The sequence below is a fragment of the Phascolarctos cinereus genome, unplaced genomic scaffold (genome assembly GCF_003287225.1).
Source record: "Phascolarctos cinereus isolate Bilbo 61053 unplaced genomic scaffold, phaCin_HiC Scaffold_4;HRSCAF=312, whole genome shotgun sequence".
In the NCBI taxonomy this organism is placed as follows: Eukaryota; Metazoa; Chordata; class Mammalia; order Diprotodontia; family Phascolarctidae; genus Phascolarctos; species Phascolarctos cinereus.
Genome location: NW_027555847.1, coordinates 243114546 through 243127168, shown reverse-complemented (window position 1 = coordinate 243127168; position 12623 = coordinate 243114546). Strand labels below are relative to the sequence as shown.

General features: G+C 37.2%; 1 protein-coding gene across 1 annotated transcript in view; it reads right to left on the bottom strand.

Annotated features, from left to right (window-relative positions):
* Positions 1–3406: 3406 nt before the first annotated feature.
* Positions 3407–12623, bottom strand: part of DTWD2 (DTW motif tRNA-uridine aminocarboxypropyltransferase 2) — a 128691-nt gene continuing 119474 nt past the window's right edge. The window contains exon 6 of the mRNA XM_020979017.2: positions 3407–11287. Coding sequence (XP_020834676.1) covers positions 11117–11287 — 171 coding nt within the window. The 3' untranslated portion in view covers positions 3407–11116. The remainder of the gene's footprint in view (positions 11288–12623) is intronic.

Genomic DNA, 12623 nt, shown 5'->3' with positions numbered 1-12623 from the left:
AGCAAAATCCATAAAGGCAACAACTGCCATTTGATAGAAAAGTGAACCCAAATCATATTTTTCAGAAGGTTTAACCCTATGAGAGATGCAAAGAGAATAAAGAAGGAACATGCATGCAAAAAGAAGGAATGTACATGAAACAGAAAATAAAATTCAGAATATACTAGAAAAGAAGAGAAATAATGAAGAAAACAAAAGTAAGAAAAACTTAGGAAGGTACAGTAAAAGAAAGCTACAGAAAATAAGAGGTTGGAAGAGAGGAAAGATTTTTAACTACTTGCTTAACTAGGTGAATAAAGAGAAGGAACAAAAAGGGAGAGAATAGACAACTAAATAAAAGAAAAAAATAATAATTTAGGTAAATTCAAAGAACTTGACAATGGGAGAATAAGCTAATGTTAAGGTAGTGGAAGCTAAACTAATCATAAAGACAAGGTACTGACTTTTAGAAGAGTTTTTTTTATTTTTTTATTTTGTAATATAAATTTATTTATTTTTAGTTTTCAACATTTACTTCCACAACATTTTGAATTCCAAATTTTCACCCCATCTTGCCCCTTCCCCCACCCCAAGATGGCATGCATTCTGAATACCCCTTCCCCTAGTCTGCCCCCCCCAACGTAATTCATGCTCTAAATAAGGTCTTCAAGACCTTAGTCTTGATACATTCTATTTGAAACATTGTCTATTGCTCCCCAAGAGGTCTTTCTTCCCTCTCATGCTACCATGGGCCTCATTGAATCTGAACCTGTTCAGATGCCTTAGTGTAGTTGGGTCATAAAAGAATCTATGCAAGATAAGTCTAGTGACCTTCAGCCTAAACCCATACCAAAGGGTTCTGTCCTAGGTTAACTAGGCTCCAAGAGTCTGACCCTGTGAACTATGAGGGAATGGCTGGCCATATTCAACCACCATTGGGGCATTATCTGAGCTACTACCAATTTCAGATACATACTATTTTTATGAAATACCCCTCTATCTCTTTATCACATATCTATATCTATTGCTATCTATGCATACATAATTCATTTTTTTATTCCTAAATTTATTCACAAATGCTTTTGAAAATGATTCAGTGTCCATATAGTGAAAGGAAAAGGAAAAAAAAACTCAACCAAAAAACACATGTTTACATATCCAAATGAGATTTATTGAAGGATATTTTGAACAGACAACTGGGGCTTTGGGAAATCTGGAGGTAGGGGTTTACTAAGTCTGTATCCAGAGCTATTGGGAGTGAGGAGGGTGGGGGAGATCATAACTCAGCAAAGATGGCTTTCCAACTCTGTTCTTTTGAATAGAAAAGGTCCTGTCTCTCACATTTACTAAGTATTTTTCCCACAATTCCTAGGGGTTCCTAGAAATAGATGGTGGGTAAGCAAGATGTTATCCTTTTCCACTTCTCCCAGATATTGACCTGAAATCTCTGAACACTGCAATTGGCTGAGGTGGGAGAAATGGGGGGCGGGGATCTAATTTATCCCACGGCTGACTTTGGGACACTTCTTTATGTCTTTGGTTGGACTCTAAGAAATTCTACTTAGAAAGGGAGGTCATGAGCCCATAAAAACAACAAAGATACCTAAGTGTTTTCATGGACTGAATTTCTAATTTAGCTTTCCTGAATTGTTCTCCAGAACTTAAAACATTCTATAGGGCTGGTAACAGGCTAATATTCAATGAGAAATTTTTGTTCAATATTTCACATGGCGGGGTATTACATCTACTAAATGTCCTGGCAGTCAATTGCCCAGAACTAGAATTGGTCTGAACACACTTGTAGTTATTCTGTATCAGATCCAAAACTTTGGCATGAAGCAATTAAGTTATTACCCTCCCCCCAGCTTTGATAGGTATTGGAAGACCTAATTACCTCCATGTATCAAAATCCTCAGTGAGTTCTACAAGTTGTAATTCCTTCCAACTGATCCATTTCCCTTGACTTTCAGAGTCCAAGAGCTAGTTGATCAAAATAAAGAGCGGTATTGAAAACCTAAGGGGTGCCTGTGATGATACTGCCTATCTTATGTCCAGTTGCCTATCAATTGACAGGACACTTTTACTTGGGGATATCCACAAGAAAAGGGCAGAAACCTCACCATTTTTGGTTATACAAAGAAGAGAGGAAAAAGGGGGATGGAGAGAGAAAAGGAGTGGGAAAGAAGGAATAATAAGAAATAAATATGACTTCTAAAAACAATAAACAGTCCAAGGCCTGTTGCATGGCCTTTCCAAAACGTATATTAACAAAGAAAGATATGGGAGTCCCTCAGCAGATTCTATATAAGCCAATAAGGGATATAACTAACTTTCCTGGATCTACACTGGCTTCTAACTTTCTCTCATATGGATTTGTCTTTCACAAGTGCTCTTCCTCTTCTCCATACTTAAGGAGGTAAGGTGGGATAGTTATCTTTTTATTTCCTCTTTTCTTTGAAAAGAAAAAACAAAACTATGGAAATGTTGGGGTTAAAGTTATATCCTTTCTTGTCTTATCCCATCCAATTTCTCAGCTTCAGCCACCTTAGAACCTATCCAGGATGGACAGAAGGCCTGCAACCAGGAGGCATACCTCTCCTTTTTGCCCCAGAACTAACCCTACTACTATCTCATTTGTTCCTCATAACAACCCCTGTGCAAGGAAGGCAGGAAGGCAGGAAGACAGGAAGGCAGGAAGGAAGGCTGGCAGGAAAGAAGGAAGGAAGACAGGAAGGAAGGAAGGAAGGAAGGAAGGAAGGAAGGAAGGAAGGAAGGAAGGAAGGAAGGAAGGAAGGAAGGAAGGAAGGAAGGAAGGAAAGAAGGAAGGAAGGAAGACAGGAAGGTGGGAAGGAAGACAGGAAAGAAGGAAGGGAAGGAAGACAGGAAGGAAGGAAAGGAAGGAAGACAGGAAGGAAGGAAGGAAGGAAGACAGGAAGGGAAGGAAGGAAGGAAGGAAGGAAGGAAGGAAGGAAGGAAGGAAGGAAGGAAGGAAGGAAGGAAGTACTTATTTATTGCTTTCTATGTGCCAGGCACTGTGATAAGAACTTAGAATTAAGTTCTCTATCTCAACTTGGCAAAGGTTATAAGAGCTGCACAAAGCCACTAAGCATCTGAGGCTGGATTTGTGTTCAGGTCTTCCTGACTCCAGGCTCAGCACTCTAGCCACTGTGCTACCTAGCTGTGAATTTGAAACTTCAGGCATCATTACACACATTTCCAAAATGAGGAAACTACTGTTCAGAGACATCAGGTAGCTAGAAATATGACACAGAGCCAGTAAGGATCAGATACAAGATCTGAATGTTGGTCATTCTTGATTCCAATTTCAGTGTTCTTTCCACTTATACCACACTGCTTCATTAATTCCCCCTGACAATTCCCACCACCCCAGCACAATCATATACTGATTTCATTGAATTCAACTGTATTCACTTCAATAAAAGTTTATTAAATGCTAACTCTGTACCAGGCACTGTGGTTACAAAATCAAAAATGACAAAATCTTTGCCATCAAGGAGTTCATATTCTACATACACACACAACAGATCTATGCAAAATATATACAAATACAAAGTCATTTTATGGAGGCAGGGGGAAAATGATGAAAGACTTCAAGAACATTTTGAAGGAAACAGAGTTGTAAGTGGTAGAGGTGAGAAAGTTTAACAGCTACTGAAAAAGATGGAGCAAAGAGCAAAAAGGTCAGTTTAGCTGGAACATAGAGTTCAAGAAGGAGAGTGTAAAGGCATCCAGAATTTGAGATGATCATTTTTCAAGGTCCTTTGCATGTCGAACTTAACAGAGAACAAAAAACTCATCTCCAAAACAAATTACCCACCAATACACTCTTGAACATATCACATCAATTACAGGCTCACACAGAGTCTTATGTGTATCTGGACACATAGACAAGAAATTCATAGACTTGATAGCAAACAAACAAAAAACCCAAACCCCCCCCTCAAAAAAAACCTTTGAAAATATTCATCACCTGTGGGGACAGTGGCAAATCCTCAGACCCTGTACAAGACCAAATGAAATACACCTACCTGGGTTTATACCAGTCCTAACTTTCCCTCAATTTGGGTTTCCCTTTCACTAGTACTCTGTCTCCCCTATATCCAAGCAAAGGGATTGCTATCATTTTATTTCTCTCTCACCTCTGATACTGCTCTATTTCTTCTTGGAGCTGTCCTAAATTCAGCACAACACTCTGACCTACTCTATTCATATTGGGTCCCTGTTTCCTACTTGTCTTCACTCTGTGTACTTGCCTCCACCACAGCAAGTTTACCTGAGTTGAAGTAACCCTCAGGGACTCTTCCAACCTGAAATTGGATCTTCCCTCACTTCTTCCTATTTAACCTTTCCAATATTCCACTAATTAAGAATTCATTTCCCAGACTTAGCAGCTGGTGAAAATTCTATGCTAGTCCAAGACATTACAGTTCTGTATAACATCTAGGGGTTCACAAAGTAATCATAGTTACGTTTCAGTCATTCAGTCATATCCAACTCTTCAAGACCCCATGGCCGTAGCGCGACAGGCCCTTCTATCCTCCACTATCTCTTGAAATCTGTCCAATCATTTTTGTTTCCATATTACTATCTATCCATCTCACCCTGTCATTTCCTTTGCCCTTTGCCTTCATTCTTTCTCAACATTATCATCTTTGCCAATGAGTCTCATCTTCTCATTATGTGGCCAAAGTATTTAAGCTTCAGCTTGAGTATATGACCTTCCAGTGAATAGCCTGAATTAATCTTTCAGTATTGACTGATTTGATCACCTTGCTGTCTAAGGGTTAGTTATAGTTTCAGGCAAGTTTTATTGCAAGGATATATAGGCCCAGGATACAATCATATTAACTATCAAATAATTCCGGGCCTCAATATTGCTGTCTTTGGAGTTTGCAGCAAGTTGTGCTAATTCAATAGTGCTCTGTATTTCTTGAGAAAATCCAGATCTGCGTCACTCATCCTTACCTCTCTTAACCAAGGATTTTTACCTCAAAACAAGGGATAAAATTTTCTAGTTTGGGAAATAGGTGTAAACACTTGGTTATGTAGTCGTAATCTCATAGCCATCTTGTGTAGGAACTTTCTTGAAAGGGAATTGGAATTTGAGGCTTATGCCTACTGGTCTGTGGAGAGTATATAGACCTCAATCTTCCAAACATCCACAAGAAATCTGGACACATATTTTGTAAAAGGGTGTGTTAAACCAGATTGCATTTTACCTTGTAAAGATGAGTTCACTTCAGATTCGAATGAATTTCATACCTTGTGAAGGATATAAAACTTTGAGTAGGCTCATTTGCTCCTTATAAAAGATGCGAAACTTTAAGTAATTCCAGGAAAGGAACTGAGTCTCTAGCACAAATGTTGGACTTACCCACTAGGGCATAGATTGTCTCTGTACATTTTCCCTACCATTTCATTTGTACAGATCAACTGGAAAAGCGTGTATGGTTTTTTTTAAGAGTTTTTTGGTGATTATAAAGTAAATGGACATTGACTGGCTATGCCCTAGTCTAGGGATAGGGAACCTAAGGCCTCAAGGCCACATGTGGCCCTATAGGTCCTGAAGTGCGGCCTTTTGACTGAGTACAAGTTTTACAGAATAAATCTTTTTATTAAGGGGATTTGTTCTGTAAAGTTTGAATTCAGTCAAAGAGCTGCCCTTTAGGACCTTGAGGCTGCAGGTTCCCCATCCCTGGAACCTATAGGGATAAGTTTGAAGAAATAAACTGGATAGTCACTATAAATTGTATTGCTGAAACCCCCCTAAATTACAGACTCAAAGGTAATATTCTGCAATTTTCATCCGCTAGGCTCCCTCAGGAGAAACTGAAGTTTTTTACCTTGGAAATGGGGGGATTTTACCTCCTTTTGTTTTAAATATTTCTTTTGGGTTTTTTCACAAACAATGGCATTTACTAATGTGGGTGTTTGTTAGAGATGCAGTTGGTAGGAAGCAATGGAAGGGTGCATCCCTGAAGAGAGGAATTTTATATTTTGCCAGAGTTTTCTGACTCTGGTTAGGGACTCAGATCTAAAAATAGTGAGATTTATAGACACTTTTGTTACTACTGCCCAGAGAGAGGAAAAAGTATTTATACTGGAAACCCCTTCTGTGCTTCTGATTTTACAGACCTCATTGCTGGAGCTGCGATCTCACCCTGCCACATCCATCAGTACCTCCGCTCTGCTGCCCCTTCTCAAATTGGTAAATTCTTCTGGGGTCTCTATTTTGAAGAGAGACCCAGCCCAATCTTCATTTTCCTCCTGGCTATACTTCTGATTTTCCAGATTTCATTATCAAGGCTCTGCAGTCTAACCCTGAGCACTCATCTAGTGAGTCTTCTTACCATTCCTTCTGATATGCCAGTTTCCCTTTCTCATTTGTGAGTTCTCCACAGGGCTTCCATTTGGAGGAGAAACCAGGCAGGCCAAACCATTCCTTTCCCAGGTGCACTTCTGAAATTCAACACCATGCACTTCAGCTAGGTACCTTCACAATCCTGTTACCCTCTTTCCAGCTAACTGTTGTGTGTAGTCTTTGCTATTAGTTTGTAAGCTCCTTGGGGGCAGAGACTGTTTCTTTTTGCTTATATTGCAAAATGACTGAAACAGAGTAAGTGCTTAATAAATGCTTCTTGCCTTGCACTGCTTTGTTATTTAAACAATGAGTCATTACTAGACTGGGGGGACAAAGAAAATGGTTGAACAACCCTGCTCATCACATCATCCCATCAGTGCTACATTAATATTCTCAGTATATATAAGTATTTAAGTGCTTACTATGGAAACAAAGGAAAAGTGAAAATGCTCTACATCCTCAAGGAGTTTACATGCTAACAGAGTAGAATATAAGTAGGTAAAAAGGTATTTACAAGATACTGGGAAGATACCAGGTAACTTAGAGCAGAGAGCACTAACATGGGAAGGGGGATGATCCACCAATAAAGGCCTTCTGAAGACTGAGATGTTTAGTCTAAGTCTTGAAGAACCTAGAGATTCTAAAAGTGTAGGAGAGGGAGGAAGGAGAATATCCAGGCATGTGAGAGCCTAGGCAGAGGCACAGTGATGATGCTGTGCGGGAGAGACAGTAAAAAGGCCAGTTTGGCTTGATCATAGAGTGTGTGGAGGGGAACAACGTATAAGAAGGCTAGAAAGAGAGGAAGGTTGTAAAAAGCCTTAAATGCCAAACAGAAGAGTATATATTTGATCCTAGAGTCAATAGGGAGGCTCTGGAGTTCACTGATTGCATGGCATGACCAGACTTGTGTTTTAGGAGAATCAACTTGGCATCTATGAATAGGATAGATTGGATTGGGATTGGAAGGATAGGAAGTGCTTGACAGTAACAGAGAAGTTCATAATATAAGTGGATTTGGAGGAAAAGATAGTAAGTTGTTTTGGATTTGTTCAGTTTGAGACACCTACAGGAGGATATCCAGCTCAAAATGTCCAATGGTAAGTTGGTGATATGGGACTGGAGTTCAGGAGAGAGACTGGTGCTGGATATAGAGCTGGGAATCAAATTAATAGATGATAATTAAATCCATGGGAGCTGTGGTGTCAGAGTATAGAGAGAAGAGATAAAGTCCCAAGAGAGAACCTTGGTGTACAACTATAGTTAGTGGGCATGACATGGATGAAAATGTAGCAAAGGAAACTTAAGAGAGGTCAGTAGTAGGAAGTGGGAAAAGAAAGGGAACAATCATTTATATAATGCCTACCACATACCAGGTATTGCGCTAAGTACTTTACAAATATTATCTCATGTGCTCCTCACAACAACCTGTGATTAGTAATTAGTTACTATTATCCCATTTTACAACTGAGGAAACTGAGGCTGAGAGGTCAAGTGACTTGCCTAGGGCCACACAGCTAATAAATGTCTAAGCCCAGATATTAACTCAGGTCTTCCTGACACCACACCCAGAGCTCTATCTACACTGAGCCACCTAGCTGCCTAGGAAAATTAAGAGAGAGCAATATCATGAAAAATCAGAGTGCCTGTAGATTTGAGAAAAGGATAAATCCTCCTTTGGTACACTAAAATTTCTAATAGCAAATAAAGCACCAAACCCAGGGAGGGGAGAATATTCAGGGGTGAAGGTGGTCAACAGTGTCAAATGCTGCAAAGAAAGCAAGGATGAAGATTAAGAAAGGGCATTAGATTTGGTCATTAGGAAGTCATTGGTCATTTTTGGGAGAGCATTTTTAGTTGAATGACATGATTGTAAGCAAGTTGCAGAGTGTTTAGGAGAGAATGAGAGGAAGCAAAATGAAGACCACTAAGTGTAGGTGGTTTTTAATTTTTCCCCCAAGGTGTTTAGCTGAGGACAGAAGAGATATACTGTAGGTTAGTTGTTAAAAGGGATAGTAGATCTAATGAGGATTTTTTTAAGCATGGGGAGATTTGGATGTGTTTATAAGCAACCGGGAAGGACCCAGATGATAGGGAGAGATTGAACAATAGATGTGAAGAAAGGATGATAATGGGGGAAATACGCTGGAGAGGTTTAGAGGGGATAAGATAGATGATAAATGAATAGGATTGGTTTTGGCAAGATGGGCCACCTCTTTATCTGACTAGAGTGAAAGAGAAGTGGAAGATGATGTCAGAGGAATGTGGGATGAAGAGAAGAGGAAAGAAGCAGGTCATGGCAAAGAGCCTGTTTGTTTTGGTGAAGCAAGAAGGGAGGAATTCAGTTGAAAGGGTTGAATGGGAGGGAAATGGGCTAACAAGAAGAATGATGGCCTGAGAAAATACTGAGGGATGGAGGGACATAGTACAGGATAGAATTAGGAGTAGTAAGGTAAAGGGAGAATGATAGATTATGATAAGAAAGGAATTTTGGAGTCCTTGGCTATGGAAGTAGAAGACAAGTGATTGATGGCAAGATCAAAGGTATGACCCCCAGGTTATGGTAGTTAAACAGGTTGTGAATTGAAAAGTTAGGGTATTTGGAGGAACATCAACCTGTATACTGAAGTCCTTTAGCGTGAAGGAAAGAACTGAAGTGGAAAGAGACATCTTGAGCCACATTTTAGAAAAGAGGGACAACTCCCTGTGGATCGGTATATAAGGGCCACCAGGGCCTAGATTGGGTGATAAATTTATATAGGGTGAATAAACGTTAGAGGAGGAGAGGTTACTGAACATTTTATTAACTAGAAAAAAATTTGAGATCGTGCTGAAATGCTTAAGGTTGCTGATGATTTAAAGGTTTTTAACGATGGTGAAGAAAATTAAAGTCTAGAGGTATAATGCCTCTCATGTTCAAATATATTTCACAAACTCAGAATTTCAGAATTGGAAAGGACTTCAGTGACCATCTAATATAATTCATATAAAGAAAAAAAAATCCTTCTACAACTAACCAAACAAGTGGTCATTCAGCCTTAAGTGAGGGGGAACACACACTATTATAAACTGTGGAATTCTAGTATTTTTTTCCTAATTTGCATTTCAATTTATTACAGATTTTAATATCTTTAATCCATCATATAATAAAAACCTGTACAACTGAATATAGGAATATAAATTATCTAAACATTTTAATTCATTTACTAGTTCCCAGAAAGTAGCTTATCTACTTCTCTAATGGATAAGTCCAAATTCTCTGATATGTTTTTTTAATAATGTGAAGATTTGTGGCCCTTTAATATTATAAGAAACCAAGTTAAATGATACAGCAATCTTCAGAAAGCATACATCTACACATTTTTCTCTATGATGCTACATTATATCAAAATTACTATAATTATTCAATGGCAAATGGTGACAACTACATGACACACAAAAGACAGTTAAAAATAAAGTAAAAGATATGTCTTCTTTAAAAAATCTTCAAATACACTAATATGTGGCAATAAAATACATTTCATACATTTTATATGCTTTTATAATAAAGTATATAATCCTAAATGCTCAATGTAAGGAAGGGCTATTGGAAAAATCTACTAATAGCAAAGCAATTCTATAGACTCAAGCACTAATAATCAAGCTTATTCATAACTTGCAGAAACAAGAAAACAATGTTGTTTTATTGTCAAAATTCACATGCCTTTGCATATGATTTATGTTACCTATAAATGTGCACATAAACGTTTCTTCTAATGGCCTATCTAAGTGGTATATTTAATTCACAAAACACGTAGTTCAAATATTCTCTATGAAATTTCACAAATGTTTCCCCAAAGTTGTAGAATTTAACTTCTTTCTACTTACAGAGTTTTCTCTTAGATTTAAAAAAAAATTCCATCCTTTATATCTCAATGATCCTAATTGCTATGCATGTTATTCCATAAGAATGGCACTGAGAGTACTGTATGTTTTTTATTCTAGTTTTGTTACTTATGAAAATTTCAACAAAACATGGCTTATTGTCAGGCAACAAATCTAAGAACTATGAAAAACAGAAACTTTCTCATTGAGAATGCCTGCAACTGAAAATATACATTAATTTTCAAAACTATATGCAACCCTAAAATATGAAATTATAGTCTCTCCCAATAAGAAAGTACTTAAATCCCACTATTAACTATGTCAAAGTTTCGAAGCAGGAAAATGAATTTTCCTTACTGTGTTACAATTTTTATTAAAATAAAAATGCACAGATTTTAATGCTATAATTTGCTTGATTTTGTTTGCTTTTAAGCTACTGACCAACATCTATAAAGTTCCCATACAAAAGTGAAAAATTGATGCAGGTCTTCACCATTGCTGAATCTTTACCAAATGTACAGTTATCTAAAACAATATTGCCTTAATTAGTTGTAACAATTTTCTTCTTTTTATAAAGGGTAATTTCTTGAACAGACACTGTTAATCCAGAATAATAACTAACTTTTTCATTACAGGAGTTGTAAAAATTAATAAAAGTTTTGAAAAATAAAATCAAGCCTTTTAATGTTATTATCACTTTTTCTTAAGAAAAAACAAAACAATATTTGTTTCATTTCCCACCTCTGGACAAGATTCTTGTATAATTTCTCTCAGTTCTTTTGCTGAGTCAGTTAGCAACTCACAGAACTATTTGTAGGCTGAAAAATGTACTTGGTGTTGTAAATTGCAAATGAATATATATGTATGTATACTAACACCACAAGGATAATTTCCCTAAATTTTGACACTATTCATTAAGAGCTCCATTTTTCTTAGTTTGCGTTTATTCTTTGGCATGGGCTTAGGATATAGCCCGTTTTTCAAGAGGTGTTCCTTGCTGAGACGAATCTGAGCACCATGCTGAAGCTGGAAAGAGCACAAAGCTTGAAGAGGTCGAAGCAACGTCTGATGGAGGGAAAGAAAATGAAAAAGCCATTAAATATGTACCTTAAAAAAGTCATTGTTACCTAGACTTTTTCTAGCAATGGTTAAAATTACACTTTTATATTGTCATTGATTTTTATACTTCTAATACTAGCACTAATAGTCTGACAAACAGACTCTTTATTTGCTATAATAATTTATAGGACAATTCATTTCTTATGTATCACTAGAGAAAAATTTTAGATTACTTCACAAGACCGAATAGAAGATTCCCCTAAAGATACTGGAATTCAAATTTACTTTTACCTAATATTCTAGACAAAGGGGAAAAAAAATCTCAGTCATCCATAATCTGCTGTCTCTGTGACTCCAGGCCTAGAGCCATTGAATCACCTAGCTGCCTCCAAGGAGTCATGAAGACCTGAGTTCAAATTTTATCTCAGATACTTACTAGCTGTGTAACCCTGAGCAAGTCACTTAACCTCTGTTTACCTAATCCACTGGAGAAGGAAATGGCAAACCACCCTAGTATTTTTGCCAAGACAATCCCATGGACAGTATGGCCCATGGGATAACAAAGAGCTGAACACAATTGAACAACAATAAAAATCGCCAAGGCTATGGAACAAATTAAACTGTAACATAGCCTCTTACTTGCTAGAATATATGAGACTATAAATTCTATAAGTATGTATGCCTTGGGATCCTCTGGCTATTAAGTTAAGAGCTTTAAGGAGTTCTTAACCTTTTTTATGTGTGTTATGGACTCCTTTGGTAATCTGGTGAAGCCATGGACCCCTTCTCAGAATAACACTTTTAAATATATAGAATAAAATATATAAAGTTTCAAAGGAAATAAATAATATTAAATTACAGTTACAACAAATAAAAATAACAAAAAATCAAGTTGATGACCCCCTAGGCAAAATGAGACAGGTATAATTGTAAAGTGGCAATACTATTGTAACCATAATAAACAAATACCAGGAAAGTATAAAAACATTTCTGGACTTGAACACAATAGTACATGCTGTGAATACGGCCAACACAACAAAAGTACAACCAAATGTAAAACATTTTGAATACCATTAACATACTGAAAAAACATTAACAGTTATGTCAAGAGAGGTCACTGAATCTCTAGCTTCCCTGAAAAGCTGGAAAACAGAATGGAGAAGGCATTATGCCAGGCACTTAGGATACAAGTATAAAAGATGAACCAATATCTACTCACAATGTGCTTACCTTCTAATGGGAGAGATAACAAATACATATAAAATATGCATAGCATAAATATAAAGTTATTAATACAAATATATACATAGTAGTTAAATGTAAAGTAATTTGGGGAGGAGGG